This window comes from Tachypleus tridentatus, unplaced genomic scaffold (assembly GCF_004210375.1).
Source record: "Tachypleus tridentatus isolate NWPU-2018 unplaced genomic scaffold, ASM421037v1 Hic_cluster_1, whole genome shotgun sequence".
In the NCBI taxonomy this organism is placed as follows: Eukaryota; Metazoa; Arthropoda; class Merostomata; order Xiphosura; family Limulidae; genus Tachypleus; species Tachypleus tridentatus.
In genome coordinates, this window is record NW_027467777.1 from 26010237 (window position 1) to 26031425 (window position 21189).

Genomic DNA, 21189 nt, shown 5'->3' on the forward strand with positions numbered 1-21189 from the left:
AGTAAGACATCAGGAGAGGAGAGGAAGGAAGGAGTCTACACTGACCAGAAAAGACGTAGAGAGATGAACAGGGGAACATTAAGACATCAGGAGGTAGGGGAGAGGAGTCTACAATGACCAGGAAAGACGTAGAGAGATGAACAGGGAACAGTAAGACCTCAGGAGAGAAGGGGAGATGTTTATACAAACCAGGAGAGACAAATGGATAATATTTAATAGCAGTTATATAGGAAGGCTCAATCATTGGTGTGAAAACGTGGTAACTATCTACCAGAAACCGTGAAAACCTTACCTTTCAGTGCAGGCACACATTTCCATGCTTTGATAGGTCCTTGCTACCGCTGAACTGTCCAAGCACTAGTTCCATGTAATATAGCGGTCGACCAATCACAAACAACAACAGGAGATAAGGAATGAGGAAAGCCCTAGATGTTCATTAAAAGCATCGGCTTAATGTTGTTTATTTTGTTATACAAGAAAGATAAAGTACATGTTCTAAATTGGAAAAACCACTTTTATGCTTAAGTATCTTACAAATCTTGGATAAAAACAACAAAGTTTTAGTAATTATTCAGTTTTCAGATATTGCGATCTGTGAAACAATATCTTTACCTCCACCATTGTAAGCAATGTTGGGAAAACATAAACATTGCCGAGTCCAACTGACATGGATATACATGACATCAAAAATTCCAAGCTTCGACCCCACTGACCTCGGTGTTCAGAGTGATCTTTGACCTTATCTGGTACCGTAATTGTCTGAAATCAAAACACTGTTTTGTTATAAAGAGCAGAGCTTAATGAATCATGCTATTTGTAAGAAACAATTTTTATTATTTAACAAATAAGTTTTCAATGGCTTGGAAGGATTCCGCCTGGGACTATGACATTAGAATAACTCTCATAATTATAGCATAAAATTCCTGAATAGCATATTTATTAAGTTAACTTTCTGTTACAAAAATCATTATCCATAACAACGAACAACAGTTACACTACGATATCAAGTAAGAACTCTGCGACTTGGAGAATAAAAACATAATTCCAAGTTTCACCTACAGACTCGTTTCTTATTTCTAGAACTACATATTCTGGATTTAGTTTCAGGCAGTTAAGTGTGATTCCACAACTTTAATCTGGTATCAACTTTATAGTTGTGAGTTTGGGTTCATCCTTTAATATTTCACCTTAATACCTCTGAGGCATTCAAGATATTTTATGTTTATTAGAATCTGTATAAATATAATAGTGTTGTGACTGTTTTATGTAACTACTTCCAGTGAAGAAATTCATTAGGCTCATACTCGGGTACATACAAACTTTTTAGCTTTTGTTTTGAAGTTTTTATGGAAGTGTTTACATTTTTAACCACCACTTCGCCCCTAGTGATGAAAATTCACTAAATTTTGTTTGAAGGTTTGTTGAGTTCATGGGAAGATACATACAATTTTGCGGTTTCACATTTTGTGTTTTGCAGTTTTTATGGGTATTGTTTATAATTACATAAAAGGGAAACAACTTTTAATGAGATAACCTTTCATTAATCATGAATCAACATAACTTTCGACTGGGTATTTCTTAATAATATAGTTTTAATTCTGATTATTTTTTCAGGTAAGAGAAAAAGGAGACCAAACATCTCATGGGTGGCAAAAATCTGTGTTTTCAAAATATCAGATAGAATGAAAACTGCTTGGAGATATGAAAACTGTAACCATAAGTTGATTCCCGTTTCTCACCTTATTAATACATTTTAAGATAATTGACGTTGAAACATTAACCTTTTGTGTTTTACATAAAATTTTACAAGTCCCTCGGTGAGTAGTAAGTTTAAAGATTTACAGTAAAGTCCACAGTTCGATTATTCGTAGTGGACAGACTCAGATATCCCAGTGTGTAGCTCTTCACTAAAAAAATATTTATTTATAAAAACAAACTAAAAGAACTAGACAACAGAGATTCTAAAAGGAACGTGAAAAATCGTTAATTTGCTAATGTAATTTTATCATGAACATTAGGCTTAGTTATTCTATTTTGTTTATCAGTTTGGCCTCAGGCCGAAGTCATGATTGAATTTGTTTTCGAGATTAGATATTATCTTTTGACTGACAAGATAAAGATAAATCATGTTTTAATTTACTGCTACTTTCAAATCCGTGACGTATACATTGAGAGGAACGTGGCAGAAACAAATAGCCAAAACATGTGTATTCTAGGTTTACATTTACTAAACACCATTTACGATTTTCTTATGTGGTGGTAAAATGAAACAGGTCATGAGAGATATGTTGAAATTTTGAGATGAGAAACTTGGTATACAAACCATTGTGTCTAATCTGTCTTTTTCTTTTTTTAATCTAAAAAATGTGTAAACTCCTAGGATAAAGGTAAGGTCACGGCGATAAACGTTATCATTTATAGCTCAGAGCTCTACGAAAAAACAGCACTCAAGTGATTAGAGTATTCTTAAGTGTTTGCAGTGACTAAGCAATTATTTAAGTTCTCCTTGAAACTCACGTCGTAATTTCCATACCTAATCTGATAGTATTATGTGATCTGCCTTTATTCATCGCGTATATTGGGAAAACAAAAACGAATACACTGAAATGAATACCCAAAAGTAGCAAAAACATAATGTTATTAAACACGTGATATGTAACGGGAGTGAAACTTGCTAGGTCTCTCCATCTCCCCTCGTGATCTCCGTACAACAGAATTCATCACATATAATATTTTAACACCAATACAGCCATATGTTGTTCCTTTATCAAGTTCAATGTTTTAACACGAATAGAGCTAATGTTGTTCCTTTATCAAGTCCTATATTTTAACACTAATACAGCCAATGTTGTTCCTTCATCAAGTTCAATATTTTAACACTAATAAAGCCAACGTTGTTCCTTTATCAAGTCCTATATTTTAACACTAATACAGCCAATGTTGTTATTTCATCAAATTCAATATTTTAACACTAATAAAGCCAATATTGTTCCTTTATCAAGTCCTGTATTTTAACACTAATACAGCCAATGTTGTTCTTTATCAAGTCCTATATTTTAACACTAATACAGCCATTGTTGTTCTTTCATCAAGTCAAATATTTTAACACTAATACAGCCAATGTTGTTTCTTTATCAAGTCAATATATTAACATTAATACAGCCAATGTTGTTCGTTTATCAAGTCCTTTTTTTAACACTAATACAGCCAGTGTTGTTTCTGTATGCTTTACCTACTTGACATTCACTGTTTAATTGTTGAAATCCCAAAATAGTGTTATAAAACTTCTAGTTCGTTAATCACTAGCAGAAATATTGTTGAAATTCCAACAGTACTGATGTAAAAGTTCTAATATCTTAATCAATACCACAAATATTGTTGACTTATCACAGTAGTGTTATAAAATTCAAATTCCTTAATTACCAGGAGAAATATTGTTGACATTCCACAGTAGTGTTATAAAACTTCTAGTTCCTTAATCACTAACAAAAATAATGCAATATTTATGCAATAATTTGTTTTAATATTAAGAAAACATATATTTAATGTAATTCATTCTATATATGTCAGCCATTTAAGTGTTACTTGTTATTCTAACTTCTGTTTGAACAACATCTTGGACTGTCCATCAGTACTGAGGTGAAACCATCTAATATTTTAATCAACACCAGAAATATTGTTGACTTCCCACAGTAATGTTAGAAAACTTCAAGTTCCTTAATCAATTGTTGTAATATTGTTGAATTTCTCACAGTACTGTAGTAAAACTTCTAATACCTTAATCAATATCAGAAACTCTTTTGTATTTCCTACAGTACTCATGTGAAACTTCTTGTGCCTTAATCAATTGTTGTAATATTGTTGAATTTCTCACAGTATTGTAGTAAAACTTCTAATATCTTAATCAATATCAGAAACTCTTTTGTATTTCCTACAGAACTCATGTGAAACTTCTTGTGCCTTAATAAATTGTTGTAATATTGTTCAATTTCCCAAAGTACTGTTGAAATTTTTAATGTGTTAATGACTAGCTGGAATATTGTTGAATTTTCTACAGTACTGTTATAAAACTTCTAATACTTTATTAAATAACTGGAATATTGTTGAATTTTCCACAGTACTGTTGTGAACTTTTTAATATTTTACTGCTCACTAGCAGGAATATTGTTGAATTTCTCTGAGTCCTGTAGTTGAAACGTTCCGTAATTACAAGTAGGAATAAACCGTTTTCTGATTTAACGTACATATATTTTCTCACTACCTACAGACGGTATTTGTGTTTGGAGCTTATCTCGAAACCTACCAATAGCGTCAAACTGTGTTCAAAATTCACTGAATGCTGTAACTGATAAGTGTAATAATAGCAATTGATAGTTATCCCACTTAACGCTATCGATGTGAGTTTTCGACCAAGTTTAAATAAAGATTTTTTTAAATTATCAAAAAGTAAAACATGTTTCTGAATATCATCCATTCATGGGTTGAATGTTTCAGGGTTTGAGGTTTGTTCTGGATATCGCACAACGTTACGTAATTATTATCTGAGCTGGTGGTCTCTAATTAGGTAAGGAAGACTAGAGGGAAGGTGGTTGTAATCACCACCCACCACCAACCCTTGGGCTACTCTTTTACCAACAAATAATGTGATTGGCAGTCGAATTATAACGTACCGATACGGAGGAAGGGCGAGCATGTTCGTATAACGGGGATCCAGAACCCGCATATTGCTAGTCAAGAACCATAACCACTGTGCCAATATTTTAGAAACATAAAGAAATATATCAGTAAACGACATCATTTATCTAAGCCTTGTTACAAGTGGTCTACGTCCAGTCACTTTGAACAAGATATACTGTTGGCAAGTCACCTTCAACATGTCTGACAGAAATTGTATCACGTTACAAATTCATCAAATTTTAATATTAGTCGACCAGAAATTAACATTCCTAGCACTCAGTTGCTATCAAAAACGAGAAACACATTGACTGATGCCCTATTTACTAGAAAAAGTACCTTACACAATAAATATTTGGCCTTCAAATCAACCTAGACACAATATTCATTATTTACATTCAAATCAACCTAGACACAACATTCATGATTTACATTCAAATCAACCAAGACACGATATTCATGATTTACATTCAAATCAACATAGACACGATATTCATGATTTACATTCAAATCAACCTAGACACAATATTCATGATTTACATTCAAATCAACCTAGACACAATATTCATGATTTACAATCAAATCAACCTAGACACGATATTCATGATTTACATTCAAATCAACGTAGACACAATATTTATGATTTACATTCAAATAAACCTAGACACGATATTCATGCGATTTACATTCAAATCAACATAGACACGATATTCATGATTTACATTCAAATCAACCTAGACACAATATTCATGATTTACATTCAAATCAATCTAGACACGATATTCATGATTTACATTCAAATCAACATAGACACGATATTCATGATTTACATTCAAATCAACCTAGACACAATATTCATGATTTACATTCAAATCAACCTAGACACAATATTCATGATTTACAATCAAATCAACCTAGACACGATATTCATGATTTACATTCAAATCAACCTAGACACAATATTCATTATTTACAGTGATTCAACCCAGACACAATATTCATGATTTACAAAATAAACCTAGACACGATATTCATGATTTACATTCAAATCAACATAGACGATATTCAAGGATTTACATTCAAATCAACCTAGACACAATATTCATGATTTACATTCAAATCAACCTAGACACAATATTCATGATTTACAATCAAATCAACCTAGACACGATATTCATGATTTACATTCAAATCAACGTAGACACAATATTTATGATTTACATTCAAATAAACCTAGACACGATATTCATGATTTACATTCAAATCAACATAGACACGATATTCATGGTTACATTTCAAATCAACCTAGACACAATATTCGCGATTTGACATTTCAAATCAATCTAGACATTATTCATGATTTACATTCAAATCAACATAGACACGTATATTCATGATTTACATTCAAATCAACCTAGACACAATATTCATGATTTACATTCAAATCAACCTAGACACAATATTCATGATTTACAATCAAATCAAACCTAGACACGATATTCATTTTACATTCAAATCAACCTAGACACAATATTCATTATTTACAGTGAATTTAACCTGACACAAATTCTTGATTACATTCATAAAACCTAGACACGATATTCGCGATTTACATTTCAAATCAACATAGACACTATTCATGATTTACATTCAAATCAACCTAGACTAGAATATTCATGATTACATTCAAATCAACCTAGACACAATATTCATGATTTACAATCAAATCAACCTAGACACAATATTCATTGTTTACAGTGAATTCAACCTTGACACAATATTCATGATTTACATTCAAATCACATAACACACAATATTGATGATTTACATTCAAATAACCTAGACGTATATTCATGTATTTACATTCAAATCAACATAGACACAATATTCATGATTTACAATCAAATCAACCTAGACACGATATTCATGATTTACATTCAAATCAACATAGACACAATATTTATGATTTACATTCAAATAAACCTAGACACGATATTCATGATTTACATTCAAATCAACATAGACACGATATTCATGATTTTACATTCAAATCAACCTAGACACAATATTCATGATTTACATTCAAATCAACCTAGACACAATATTCATGATTTACAATCAAATCAACCTAGACACAATATTCATTATTTACAGTGAATTCAACCTTGACACAATATTCGCGATTTACATTCAAATCAACATAGACACAATATTTATGATTTGCATTCAAATAAACCTAGACACAATATTCATGATTTACATTCAAATCAACATAGACACAATATTCATGATTTACATTAAAATCAACCTGACAGACACTATATTCATGGTTACATTCAAATCAACCCAGACACAATATTCATGATTTACATTCAAATCAACCTAGACACAATATTCATGATTTACAATCAAATCAACCTAGACACAATATTCATGATTTACATTCAAATCAACATAGACACGATATTCATGATTTTTACATTCAAATCAACCTAGACACAATATTCATGATTTACATTCAAATCAACCTAGACACAATATTCATGATTTACATTCAAATCAACATAGACACAATATTTATGATTTACATACAAATAAACCTAGACACAATATTCATGATTTACATTCAAATCAACCTAGACACAATATTCATGATTTACATTCAAATCAATCAGACACGATATTCACTGATTTACAATCAAATCAACCCAGACACAATATTCATTATTTACAGTCAAATCAACCTAGACACAATATTCATGATTTACATTCAAATCAACATAAACACAATATTGATGATTTACATTCAAATAAACCTAGACACAATATTCAAGTGATTTACATTCAAATCAACATAGACACAAAAATTCAAGATTTACATTAAAATCAACCTAGACACTATATTCATGATTTACATTCAAATCAACCTAGACACAATATTCATGATTTACAATCAAATCAACCTAGACACAATATTCATGATTTACAATCAAATCAACCTAGACACAATATTCATGATTTACATTCAAATCAACATAGACACGATATTCATGATTTACATTCAAATCAACCTAGACACAATATTCATGATTTACATTCAAATCAACCTAGACACAATATTCATGATTTACATTCAAATCAACCTAGACACAATATTCATTATTTACAGTGAATTCAACCAGGACACATATTCATGCGATTTACATTCAAATCAACCTGGACAATGATATTCATGATTTACATTCAAATCGACCTTGACACAATATTCATGATTACATTCAAATCAACATAGACACAATATTCATGATTTAGCATTAAAATCAACCTAGACACTATATTCATGATTTACATTCAAATCAACCTAGACACAATATTCATGATTTACAATCAAATCAACCTAGACACAATATTCATGATTTACAATCAAATCAACCTAGACACAATATTCATGATTTACATTCAAATCAACATAGACACGATATTCGATTTACATTCATCAACTTAGACACAATATTCATGATTTACATTCAAATCAACCTAGACACAATATTCATGATTTACATTCAAATCAACCTAGACACAATATTCATTATTTACAGTGAATTCAACCAGGACACAATATTCATGATTTACATTCAAATCAACCTGGACACGATATTCATGATTTACATTCAAATCGACCTTGACACAATATTCATGATTTACATTCAAATCAACCTAGACACAATATTCATGATTTACATTCAAATCAACCTAGACACAATATTCATGATTTACATTCAAATCAACCTAGACACGATATTCATGGATTTACATTCAAATCAACCTAGACACAATATTCATGATTTACATTCAAATCAACATAGACACAATATTTATGATTTACATTCAATAACCTAGACACTATATTCATGATTTACATTCAAATCAACCTAGACACAATATTCATGATTTATAATCAAATCAACCTAGACACAATATTCAATTGATTTACAATCAAATCAACCTAGACACAATATTCATGATTTACATTCAAATCAACCTAGACACGATATTCATGATTTACATTCAAATCAACATAGACACAATATTCATGATTTACATTCAAATCAACCCTAGACACTATATTCATGATTTACATTCAAATCAACCTAGACACAATATTCATGATTTACAATCAAATCAACCTAGACACAATATTCATGATTTACATTCAAATCAACCTAGACACAATATTCATGATTTACATTCAAATCAACATAGACACAATATTCATGATTTACATTCAAATCAACCTAGACACAATATTCATGATTTACATTCAAATCAACCTAGACACAATATTCATGATTTACATTCAAATCAACATAGACACAATATTTATGATTTACATTCAAATCAACCTAGACACAATATTCATGATTTACATTCAAATCAACCTAGACACAATATTCATGATTTACATTCAAATCAATCCAGACACGATATTCATGATTTACAATCAAATCAACCCAGACACAATATTCATTATTTACATTCAAATCAACCTAGACACAATATTCATGATTTACATTCAAATCAACATAAACACAATATTGATGATTTACATTCAAATAAACCTAGACACAATATTCATGATTTACATTCAAATCAACATAGACACAATATTCATGATTTACATTAAAATCAACCTAGACACAATATTCATGATTTACATTCAAATCAACCTAGACACAATATTCATGATTTACAATCAAATCAACCTAGACACAATATTCATGATTTACATTCAAATCAACCTAGACACAATATTCATGATTTACATTCAAATCAACCTAGACACGATATTCATGATTTACATTCAAATCAACCTAGACACAATATTCATGATTTACATTCAAATCAACCTAGACACAATATTCATGATTTACATTCAAATAAACCTAGACACAATATTCATGATTTACATTCAAATCAACATAGACACAATATTCATGATTTACATTCAAATCAACCTAGACACTATATTCATGATTTACATTAAAATCAACCTAGACACAATATTCATGATTTACAATTCAAATCAACCTAGACACAATATTCATGATTTACATTCAAATCAACCTAGACACAATATTCATGATTTACATTCAAATCAACATAGACACAATATTCATGATTTACATTCAAATCAACCTAGACACAATATTCATTACTTTACAGTGAATTCAACCAGGACACAATATTCATGATTTACATTCAAATCAACCTGGACACGATATTCATGATTTACATTCAAATCGACCTAGACACAATATTCATGATTTACATTCAAATCAACATAGACACAATATTCATGATTTACATTAAAATCAACCTAGACACAATATTCATGATTTACATTCAAATCAACCTAGACACAATATTCATGATTTACAATCAAATCAACCTAGACACAATATTCATGATTTACATTCAAATCAACCTAGACACAATATTCATGATTTACATTCAAATCAACATAGACACAATATTCATGATTTACATTCAAATCAACCTAGACACAATATTCATGATTTACATTCAAATCAACCTAGACACAATATTCATGATTTACATTCAAATCAACCTAGACACAATATTCATTATTTACAGTGAATTCAACCAGGACACAATATTCATGATTTACATTCAAATCAACCTGGACACGATATTCATGATTTACATTCAAATCGACCTTGACACAATATTCATGATTTACATTCAAATCAATCCAGACACACGATATTCATGATTTACATTCAAATCAACCTAGACACAATATTCATGATTTACATTCAAATCAACCTAGACACGATATTCATGATTTACATTCAAATCAACCTAGACACAATATTCATGATTTACATTCAAATCAACATAGACACAATATTTATGATTTACATTCAAATAAACCTAGACACAATATTCATGATTTACATTCAAATCAACCTAGACACAATATTCATGATTTACATTCAAATCAATCCAGACACGATATTCATGATTTACAATCAAATCAACCCAGACACAATATTCATTATTTACAGTGAATTCAACCTTGACACAATATTCATGATTTACATTCAAATCAACATAAACACAATATTGATGATTTACATTCAAATAAACCTAGACACAATATTCATGATTTACATTCAAATCAACATAGACACAATATTCATGATTTACATTAAAATCAACCTAGACACTATATTCATGATTTACATTCAAATCAACCTAGACACAATATTCATGATTTATAATCAAATCAACCTAGACACAATATTCATGATTTACAATCAAATCAACCTAGACACAATATTCATGATTTACATTCAAATCAACATAGACACGATATTCATGATTTACATTCAAATCAACATAGACACAATATTCATGATTTACATTAAAATCAACCTAGACACTATATTCATGATTTACATTCAAATCAACGTAGACACAATATTCATGATTTACAATCAAATCAACCTAGACACAATATTCATGATTTACATTAAAATCAACCTAGACACAATATTCATGATTTACATTCAAATCAACATAGACACTATATTCATGATTTACATTCAAATCAACCTAGACACAATATTCATGATTTACATTCAAATCAACCTAGACACAATATTCATGATTTACATTCAAATCAACCTAGATACAATATTCATTATTTACATTGAATTCAACCAGACACAATATTCATGATTTACATTCAAATCAACCTAGACACAATATTCATGATTTACATTCAAATCAACCTAGACACGATATTCATGATTTACATTCAAATCAACCTAGACACAATATTCATGATTTACATTCAAATCAACATAGACACAATATTTATGATTTACATTCAAATAAACCTAGACACAATATTCATGATTTACATTCAAATCAACCTAGACACAATATTCATGATTTACATTCAAATCAACCTAGACACAATATTCATGATTTACAATCAAATCAACCTAGACACAATATTCATTATTTACAGTGAATTCAACCCAGGACACAATATTCATGATTTATATTCAAATCAACCTGGACACGATATTCATGATTTACATTCAAATCAACCTTGACACAATATTCATGATTTACATTCAAATCAACCTAGACACAATATTCATGATTTACATTCAAATCAACCTAGATACAATATTCATTATTTACAGTGAATTCAACCAGGACACAATATTCATGATTTACATTCAAATCAACCTAGACACAATATTCATGATTTACATTCAAATCAACCTAGACACGATATTCATGATTTACATTCAAATCAACCTAGACACAATATTCATGATTTACATTCAAATCAACATAGACACAATATTTATGATTTACATTCAAATAAACCTAGACACAATATTCATGATTTACATTCAAATCAACCTAGACACAATATTCATGATTTACATTCAAATCAATCCAGACACGATATTCATGATTTACAATCAAATCAACCCAGACACAATATTCATTATTTACAGTGAATTCAACCTTGACACAATATTCATGATTTACATTCAAATCAACATAAACACAATATTGATGATTTACATTCAAATAAACCTAGACACAATATTCATGATTTACATTCAAATCAACATAGACACAATATTCATGATTTACATTCAAATCAACCTAGACACAATATTCATGATTTACATTCAAATCAACCTAGACACAATATTCATTATTTACAGTGAAATCAACCAGGACACAATATTCATGATTTACATTCAAATCAACCTGGACACGATATTCATGATTTACATTCAAATCGACCTTAGACACAATATTCATGATTTACATTCAAATCAATCCAGACACGATATTCATGATTTACATTCAAATCAACCTAGACACAATATTCATGATTTACATTCAAATCAACCTAGACAGAATATTCATGATTTACATTCAAATCAATCCAGACACGATATTCATGATTTACATTCAAATCAACCTAGACACAATATTCATGATTTACATTCAAATCAACCTAGACACGATATTCATGATTTACATTCAAATCAATCCAGACACAATATTCATGATTTACATTCAAATCAACATAGACACAATATTCATGATTTACATTCAAATCAACCTAGACACAATATTCATGATTTACATTCAAATCAACCTTGACACAATATTCATGATTTACATTCAAATCAATCCAGACACGATATTCATGATTTACATTCATATCAACATAGACACAATATTCATGATTAAAATTGACGTCGTTTTATAATTTCGACTGTGGGAAGATTATTCTGTTAAAGACGGATTTGGCTGGGTACTTTCCCTTTCCCCATAACAAAGTTTTAACGGATCGGGCGGGGTACTCCCCTTTTTCGCATAACAAAATTTTAACGGATCTGGAGGGGTACTACCCTTTCCCCCATAACAAAGTTTTAACGGATCTGGAGGCGTACTCCCCTTTCCCGCATAACAAAGTTTTAACGGATCTGGAGGGGTACTCCCCCTTCCCCCATAACAAAGTCTTAACGGATTTGGAGGGGTTCTCCTCCTCTTCCCCATAACAAAGTTTTAACGGATCTGGCGGGGTACATCCCCTTTCCCGCATAACAAAGTTTTAGGTATTTAGATCCTCTAATTCTAATTGAATTTTTAGACCCAGGCCGTCATGTAAGATCGTTTCATCATTTCTTTTCTTTATGTGGATATCACCATCAACTGACATCCCAAGCGTGACTCTTTTGAAGATTCTCTCTGTTTATTTAAACCGAACACTAAACACGGGCACTCACTGCTTAAAGAAATCAAACTTTGCTGGAGGCCTGAAGGGGTATATAGACATCAATAAACTCTCCAGCTTCACTCCCAAACTAAATCTCTGTCACAGAAGTTCTGTTTCTTTTTCCGATTCAAATTACTCCCATTCTGAACTCGTTGTATCTGCTTAAAGACATTCTGGTAAAAATACACAAAGGTATTATAGTGTTAAAAACTACATGTCTTGTTAGAGTACCTCTAATGTAAAATAACTGTCATTGCTACAGAAAGTCAGTAAACAGACGCAAATAATTAATTTAACAGAATTATTAAGGTATTTAAAATTGCCCTGGAAAATTTATTATTTTAACAATAGGAACAGTATACAGATCAAATGTTTGTATTGTTCTAACTTCATGTTTAAATTTAATTTTTAACTGCTATGGTAACGAACGAATTAACATAGGTTCTCGCTATGGAATAATAAGATGACAAACCAATGGGAATCGTTTTTTTTTACTATCCTTTAATGTATGTCAGAGTGATGGAACATGGATCTAGAATGGCTAGGTGGTTCGTTATTGGTCAGAATCAAGGTTACCGGTGTTTGTATTGGTCAGAATCAAGGTTACCGGTGTTTGTACTTTTACTTATAACAAGTAGTAAATATTCGTTGGTCTTGATATAGGGATGCTGGTGTTTTGTACTTTTATATATTACTAGAAGTAAATCTTCGTTGGTCCTGATATCAAAGACGCTGGTGTTTTGTACTTTTACTTACAACAAGTTGTAAATCGTCGTTGGTCCTGATATCAAGGATGCTGGTGTTTTGTACTTTTGCTTACAACGAGTTGTAAATATTCATTGGTCCTAATATCAAGGATGCTGGGGTTTTGCACTTTTACTTACAACTAGTAGAAAATCTTCGTTGGTCCTGATATTAAGGATGCTGGTGTTTTGTACTTTTATTTATTACTGGAAGTAAATCTTCGTTGGTCAAGATATCAAGGATTCTGGTGATTTTTAGTTTTACTTATAACTTGTACTAACTATTCGTTGGTACTGGTATCAACGATACTTGTGTTTTGTACTTTTACTTATGACTAGTTTTAAATCTTCGTTGGTCCTGATATCAATGATGCTGGTGTTTTGTAGTTTTATTTATAAGTAGTAGTAAATATTCGTTGGTCCTGATATCAATGACGCTGGTGTTTTGTTGGTATACTTATAAATAGTAGTAAATCTTCGTTGGTCTTGATATCAAGGATTCTGGTGATTTTTAATTTTACTTATAACTCGTAGTAACTCTTCGTTGGTACTGGTATCAACGATTCTTGTGTTTTGTACTTTTACTTATTACTAGTTTTAAATCTTCGTTGATCCTGATATCAAAGATGCTAGTGTTTTGTAGTTTTACTTATAACTAGTAGTAAATCTTCATTGGTCCTGATATCAAGGATGCTGGTGTTTTGTACTTTTGCTTTCAACTAGTACTAAATCTTCGTTGGTCCTGATATCAAGGATGCTGGTGTTTTGTACTTTTACTTACAACTAGTAGTGAATTTTCATTGGTCCTGATATAGGGGATGCTGGTGTTTTGTACTTTTACTTTCAACTAGTACTAAATCTTCGTTGGTCCTGATATCAAGGGTGCTGGTGTTTTGTACTTTTACTTACAACAAGTAGGAAATCTTCATTGGTCCTGATATAGGGGATGCTGGTATTTTGTACTTTTACTTACAACAAGTAGGAAATCTTCATTGGTTTTGATATCAAGGATGCTGGTGTTTTATACTTTTACTTACAACTAGTAGTAACTCTTCATTGGTCCTGATATCAAGGATTCTGGTGATATTTAGTTTTACTTATAACTTGTAGTAACTATTCGTTGGTACTGGTATCAATGATGCTTGTGTTTTGTACTTTTACTTTCAACTAGTACTAAATCTTCGTTGGTCCTGATATCGGGGATGCTGGTATTTTGTACTTTTATTTATTACTAGAAGTAAATCTTCGTTGGTCCTAACATCAAGGATGCTGGTGTTTGTACTTTTACTTACAACTATTATTAATCTTCGTTGTTCCTGATATCAAGGTTGCTGGTATTTTGTACTTTTATTTATTACTAGAAGTAAATCTTCGTTGGTCGTAATATCAAAGACGCTGGTGTTTTGTATTTTTACTTAGAAGAAGTTGTAAATATTCGTTGGTCCTTATATCAAGGATGCTGGTGTTTTGTACTTTTACTTACAATTAGTAGTAAATCTTCGTTGGTCCTGATATCAAGATGCTGGAGTTTTGTACTTTTACTTACAACTAGTAGGAAATCTTCATTGGTCCTGGTATCAAGGATGCTAGTGTTTTGTACTTTTACTTACAACTAGTAGTAAATTTTCATTGGTCCTGATATAGGGGATGCTGGTATTTTGTATTTAATTATTACTAGAAGTAAATATTCGTTGGTCCTGATATCAAGGATGCTGGTATTTTGTACTTTTAATTATTACTAGAAGTAAATATTCGTTGGTCCTGATATCAAGGATGCTGGTGTTTTGTAGTTTTACTTACAACTAGTAGTAAATCTTCATTGGTCCTGATATCAAGGGTTCTGGTGATTTTTAGTTTTACTTATAACTTGTAGTAACTATTCGTTGGTACTGGTATCAACGATGCTTGTGTTTTGAACTTTTACTTATGACTAGTTTTAAATCTTCGTTGGTCCTGATATAAAGGATGCTGGTATTTTGTACTTTTATTTATTACTAGAAGTAAATCTTCGTTAGTCCTGATATCAAGGATGCTGGTGTTTTGTATTTTTATTTATTACTGGAAGTAAATATTCGTTGGTCCTGATATCAAGGATTCTGGTGTTTTGTACTTTTACTTTAAACTAGTACTAAATCTTCGTTGGTGCTGATATCAAGGATGCTGGTGTTTTGTACTTTCATTTATAAGAAGTAATAAATCTTCGTTGGTCCTGATATCAAGGATGCTGGAGTTTTGTACTTTTACTTACAACTAGTAATAAATCTTCGTTGGTCCTGATATCAAGGATGCTGGAGTTTTGTACTTTTATTTACAACTAGTACTAAATCTTCGTTGGTCCTGATATCAAAGATGCTGGTATTTTGTATTTTTATTTAGAAGAAGTTGTAAATATTCGTTGGTCCTGATATCAAAGACGCTGGTGTTTTGTATTTTTAATTAGAAGAAGTTGTAAATATTCATTGGTCCTGATATCAAGGATGCTGGTGTTTTGTACTTTTACTTACAACAAGTTGTAAATCTTTGTTGGTCCTGAAATCAAGGTTGCTGGTGTTTTGTACTTTTACTTACAATTAGTAGTAAATCTTCGTTGGTCCTGATATGAAGATGCTGGAGTTTTGTACTTTTACTTACAATTAGTAGGAAATCTTCATTGGTCCTGGTATCGAGTATGCTAGTGTTTTGTACTTTTACTTACAAGTAGGAAATCTTCATTGGTACTGGTATCAACGATACTTGTGTTTTGTACTTTTACTTATGACTAGTTTGAAATCTTCGTTGGTCCTGATATCAAGAAGGAATGAATGTAAAGGAGTGCATTAGATTCATATTTAGTGGAAAACACTGTGTATCTCATTACATTCATATTTAGTGGAAAACACTGTGTATCTCATTACATTCATATTTAGTGGAAAACACTGTGTATCTCATTACATTAATATTTAGTGGAAAACACTGTGTATCTCATAATATTAATATTTAGTGGAAAACACTGTGTATCTCATAATATTAATATTTAGTGGAAAACACTGTGTATCTCATAATATTAATATTTAGTGGAAAACACTTTGTATCTCATTACTTTAATATTTAGTGGAAAACACTTTGTATCTCATTACTTTAATATTTAGTGGAAAACACTGTGTATCTTCAGTGGTTTTTTTAACGAACACTTTTTGAAAAAATAAAATTTTTAGTACATATGATCCGTTTTGAGACCTGTGAATCGCTTGATTATTTCGTGTTAGGTGTTAAATGATGTAAACTTTATTTCTTGGTGTTTCAGTAGCTTGATTATTTAATGTTAAGTGATAAATGATGTAAACTTTATTTCTTGGTGTTTCAGTACCTTGATAATTCAATGTTAGGTGATAAATGATGTACACTTTATTTCTTGGTGTTTCAGTAGCTTGATTATTTAATGTTAGGTGATAAATGATGTAAACTTTATTTCTTGGTGTTTCAGTAGCTTCATTATTTAATGTTAGGTGATAAATGATGTAAACTTTATTTCTTGGTATTTCAGTACCTTGATTATTCAATGTTAGGTGATAAATGATGTAAACTTTATTTCTTGGTGTTTCAGTAGCTTGACTATTTAATGTTAGGTGATAAATGATGTAAACTTTATTTCTTGGTGTTTCAGTAGCTTGATTATTTAATGTAAGGTGATAAATGATGTAAACTTTATTTCTTGGTGTTTCAGTAGCTTGATTATTTAATGTTAGGTGATAAATGATGTAAACTTTATTTCTTGGTGTTTCAGTAGCTTGATTATTTAATGTTAGGTGATAAATGATGTAAACTTTATTTCTTGGTGTTTCAGTAGCTTGATTATTTAATGTTAGGTGATAAATGATGTAAACTTTATTTCTTGGTGTTTCAGTAGCTTGATTATTTAATGTTAGGTGATAAATGATGTAAACTTTATTTCTTGGTGTTTCAGTAGCTTGATTATTTAATGTTAGGTGATAAATGATGTAACCTTTATTTCTTGGTGTTTCAGGTTTAATTTATAATAAATGATAATCAAATTTATGACACGTTTATGTTTGACTAAACAAAGGTAAGTTTATTAACTTATTGCACTTGGAAGGTAACGTATAAACCTGTGAGATTTATTGATTGGTAATACTATAGAAGATTTTGTTACATACTATTCTCCGTTTATTTTTTTACACTAATGAGCAATAATATGAAACAATAATACTCTCAGTGAGAGTTTATTAAAATAATGCAATTATAATTATTGAGGATATAGAATAATGCTGTCGTTAAAACTTGTTAGAATATTACAACTATTAACAGCAATATTATACAATAATAGTGTCATTAATAGTTTATTAAAATAATCAATTATAATTAGTAAGGATATAGAATCATGCTGTCGTTAAAAGCTCGTTAGAACATTACAGCCACTGACTAAAGATATTGTTTATATCCAAATAACCTATACTACAGGCAAAGTATCCTGTATTACTGTACCTTCAATATACTGTTTATACAGAAACCGTACAAATACTACATGTAAAGCGTCGTATATTACTAAATATTCAATACACTGTTTATACAGAAACCGTACAAATACTACATGTAAAGCGTCGTATATTACTAAATATTCAATATACTGTTTATACAGAAACCGTACAAATACTACATGTAAAGCGTCGTATATTACTAAATATTCAATACACTGTTTATACAGAAACCGTACAAATACTACATGTAAAGCGTGATATATTACTAAATATTCAATATACTGTTTATACAGAAATCGTACAAATACTACATGTAAAGCGTGATATATTACTAAATATTCATTATACTGTTTATACAGAACCGTACAAATACTACATGTAAAGCGTGGTATATTACTAAATATTCAATACACTGTTTATACAGAAACCGTACAAATACTACATGTAAAGCGTGATATATTACTAAATATTCATTATACTGTTTATACAGAAACCGTACAAATACTACATGTAAAACGTGGTATATTACTAAATATTCAATACACTGTTTATACAGAAACCGTACAAATACTACATGTAAAGCGTGATATATTACTAAATATTCATTATACTGTTTATACAGAAACCGTACAAATACTACATGTAAAGCGTGATATATTACTAAATATTCAATACACTGTTTATACAGAAACCGTACAAATACTACATGTAAAGCGTGATATATTACTAAATATTCATTATACTGTTTATACAGAAACCGTACAAATACTACATGTAAAGCGTCGTATATTACTAAATATTCAATACACTGTTTATACAGAAACCGTACAAATACTACATGTAAAGCGTCGTATATTACTAAATATTCAATACACTGTTTATACAGAAATCGTTACAAATACTACATGTAAAGCGTGATATATTACTAAATATTCATTACACTGTTTATACAGAAACCGTACAAATACTACATGTAAAGCGTGATATATTACTAAATATTCAATACACTGTTTATACAGAAACCGTACAAATACTACATGTAAAGCGTCGTATATTACTAAATATTCAATACACTGTTTATACAGAAACCGTACAAATACTACATGTAAAGCGTCGTATATTACTAAATATTCAATACACTGTTTATACAGAAACCATTACAAATACTACATGTAAAGCGTGATATATTACTAAATATTCATTATACTGTTTATACAGAAACCGTACAAATACTACATGTAAAGCGTGATATATTACTAAATATTCAATACACTGTTTATACAGAAACCGTACAAATACTACATGTAAAGCGTCGTATATTACTAAATATTCAATACACTGTTTATACAGAAACCGTACAAATACTACATGTAAAGCGTGATATATTACTAAATATTCAATACACTGTTTATACAGAAACCGTACAAATACTACATGTAAAGCGTCGTATATTACTAAATCTTCAATATACTGTTTATTTACTGACCGTACAAATACTACATGTAAAGTATGGTGTATTACTATACATTCAATTTAGTGTTTATTTACTAGCCATGCTTTTACGCGAATAAATTAGATAAATATTTACTTACCGCGATGACGTCAGAATAAGCAGGAGGTAATTCATTTTCTTGGTTACTTGTGTTCTTCATGTCCTATGAAGATTTGATAATAAAGGTACCTTTAACTTATGATGACTGCTTCTTTTATATAAATAATACTAAATAAGATAACTCAGCTTTTGGTTGTTGGTTTGTGTTCATCTTTCATTTGACTGAAATTACCCGGGAACTAAACAATTTAAAAATGAACTGTTTTATTTGTTAGTGTGGAAGGATTCCATGACGACCGTTATGATGTTACGGTTTTCTGATAAATGTGTCATTTAGGTGATTGTAATTTAAAAAACAAAAGATTAACGCCCTTTTACTCCATCTATCATGTTAAACAAAGGAAAGATAAAACAATCAGGAACGTTTCATCAGCAGATGAGCTTAATAAACTGAGATAATACAGTAGTACTTAATAACTGGTATCTTCAAGGTTTCCAAATAATTCATGCACAGATAAACCACAGTATTGGATTCCTAAGCGAAAAACGGACCATTAAAAGTTTTTGTTACAATGTATTATGTGCGTATAAGTAATATTTTGATTAAAGGGTCGCTAACATTTCTGGCGTAATAATTCCTAAGTTTCTTAAACAGCAGTTGTTTCGTTTACTGTCTATCTACTTGATCACGTCAGTGACCTGTACTATCACTACAAAATTTTTCCGACTTACTTGGTTGGTCTGTGGCTATCCGCTTTTGGTATACCGATAAATATATACAGATTTCCTTTTATAAATGATAAACATATCATGCAAAATATTTCCAACCCAATCCAAGTCGGAAGGTGGCGCAACATGTCGATGAATAGACAAGAGAATTTCTGCATGTAATGTATA

The 21189-nt window shown here is 30.2% G+C and overlaps 1 protein-coding gene across 1 annotated transcript in view; it reads right to left on the reverse strand.

The window, feature by feature from the left end:
* Nucleotides 1-335: 335 nt before the first annotated feature.
* The window catches only part of LOC143241732 (sodium- and chloride-dependent glycine transporter 1-like), a 29498-nt gene continuing 8644 nt past the window's right edge, over nucleotides 336-21189 (reverse strand). Inside the window, exons 2-4 of the mRNA XM_076484958.1 lie at nucleotides 20333-20395; nucleotides 613-759; nucleotides 336-425 (exon numbers count right to left, since the gene is read on the reverse strand). Of these exons, the coding sequence (XP_076341073.1) occupies nucleotides 336-425; nucleotides 613-759; nucleotides 20333-20395 (300 nt within the window). The remainder of the gene's footprint in view (nucleotides 426-612; nucleotides 760-20332; nucleotides 20396-21189) is intronic.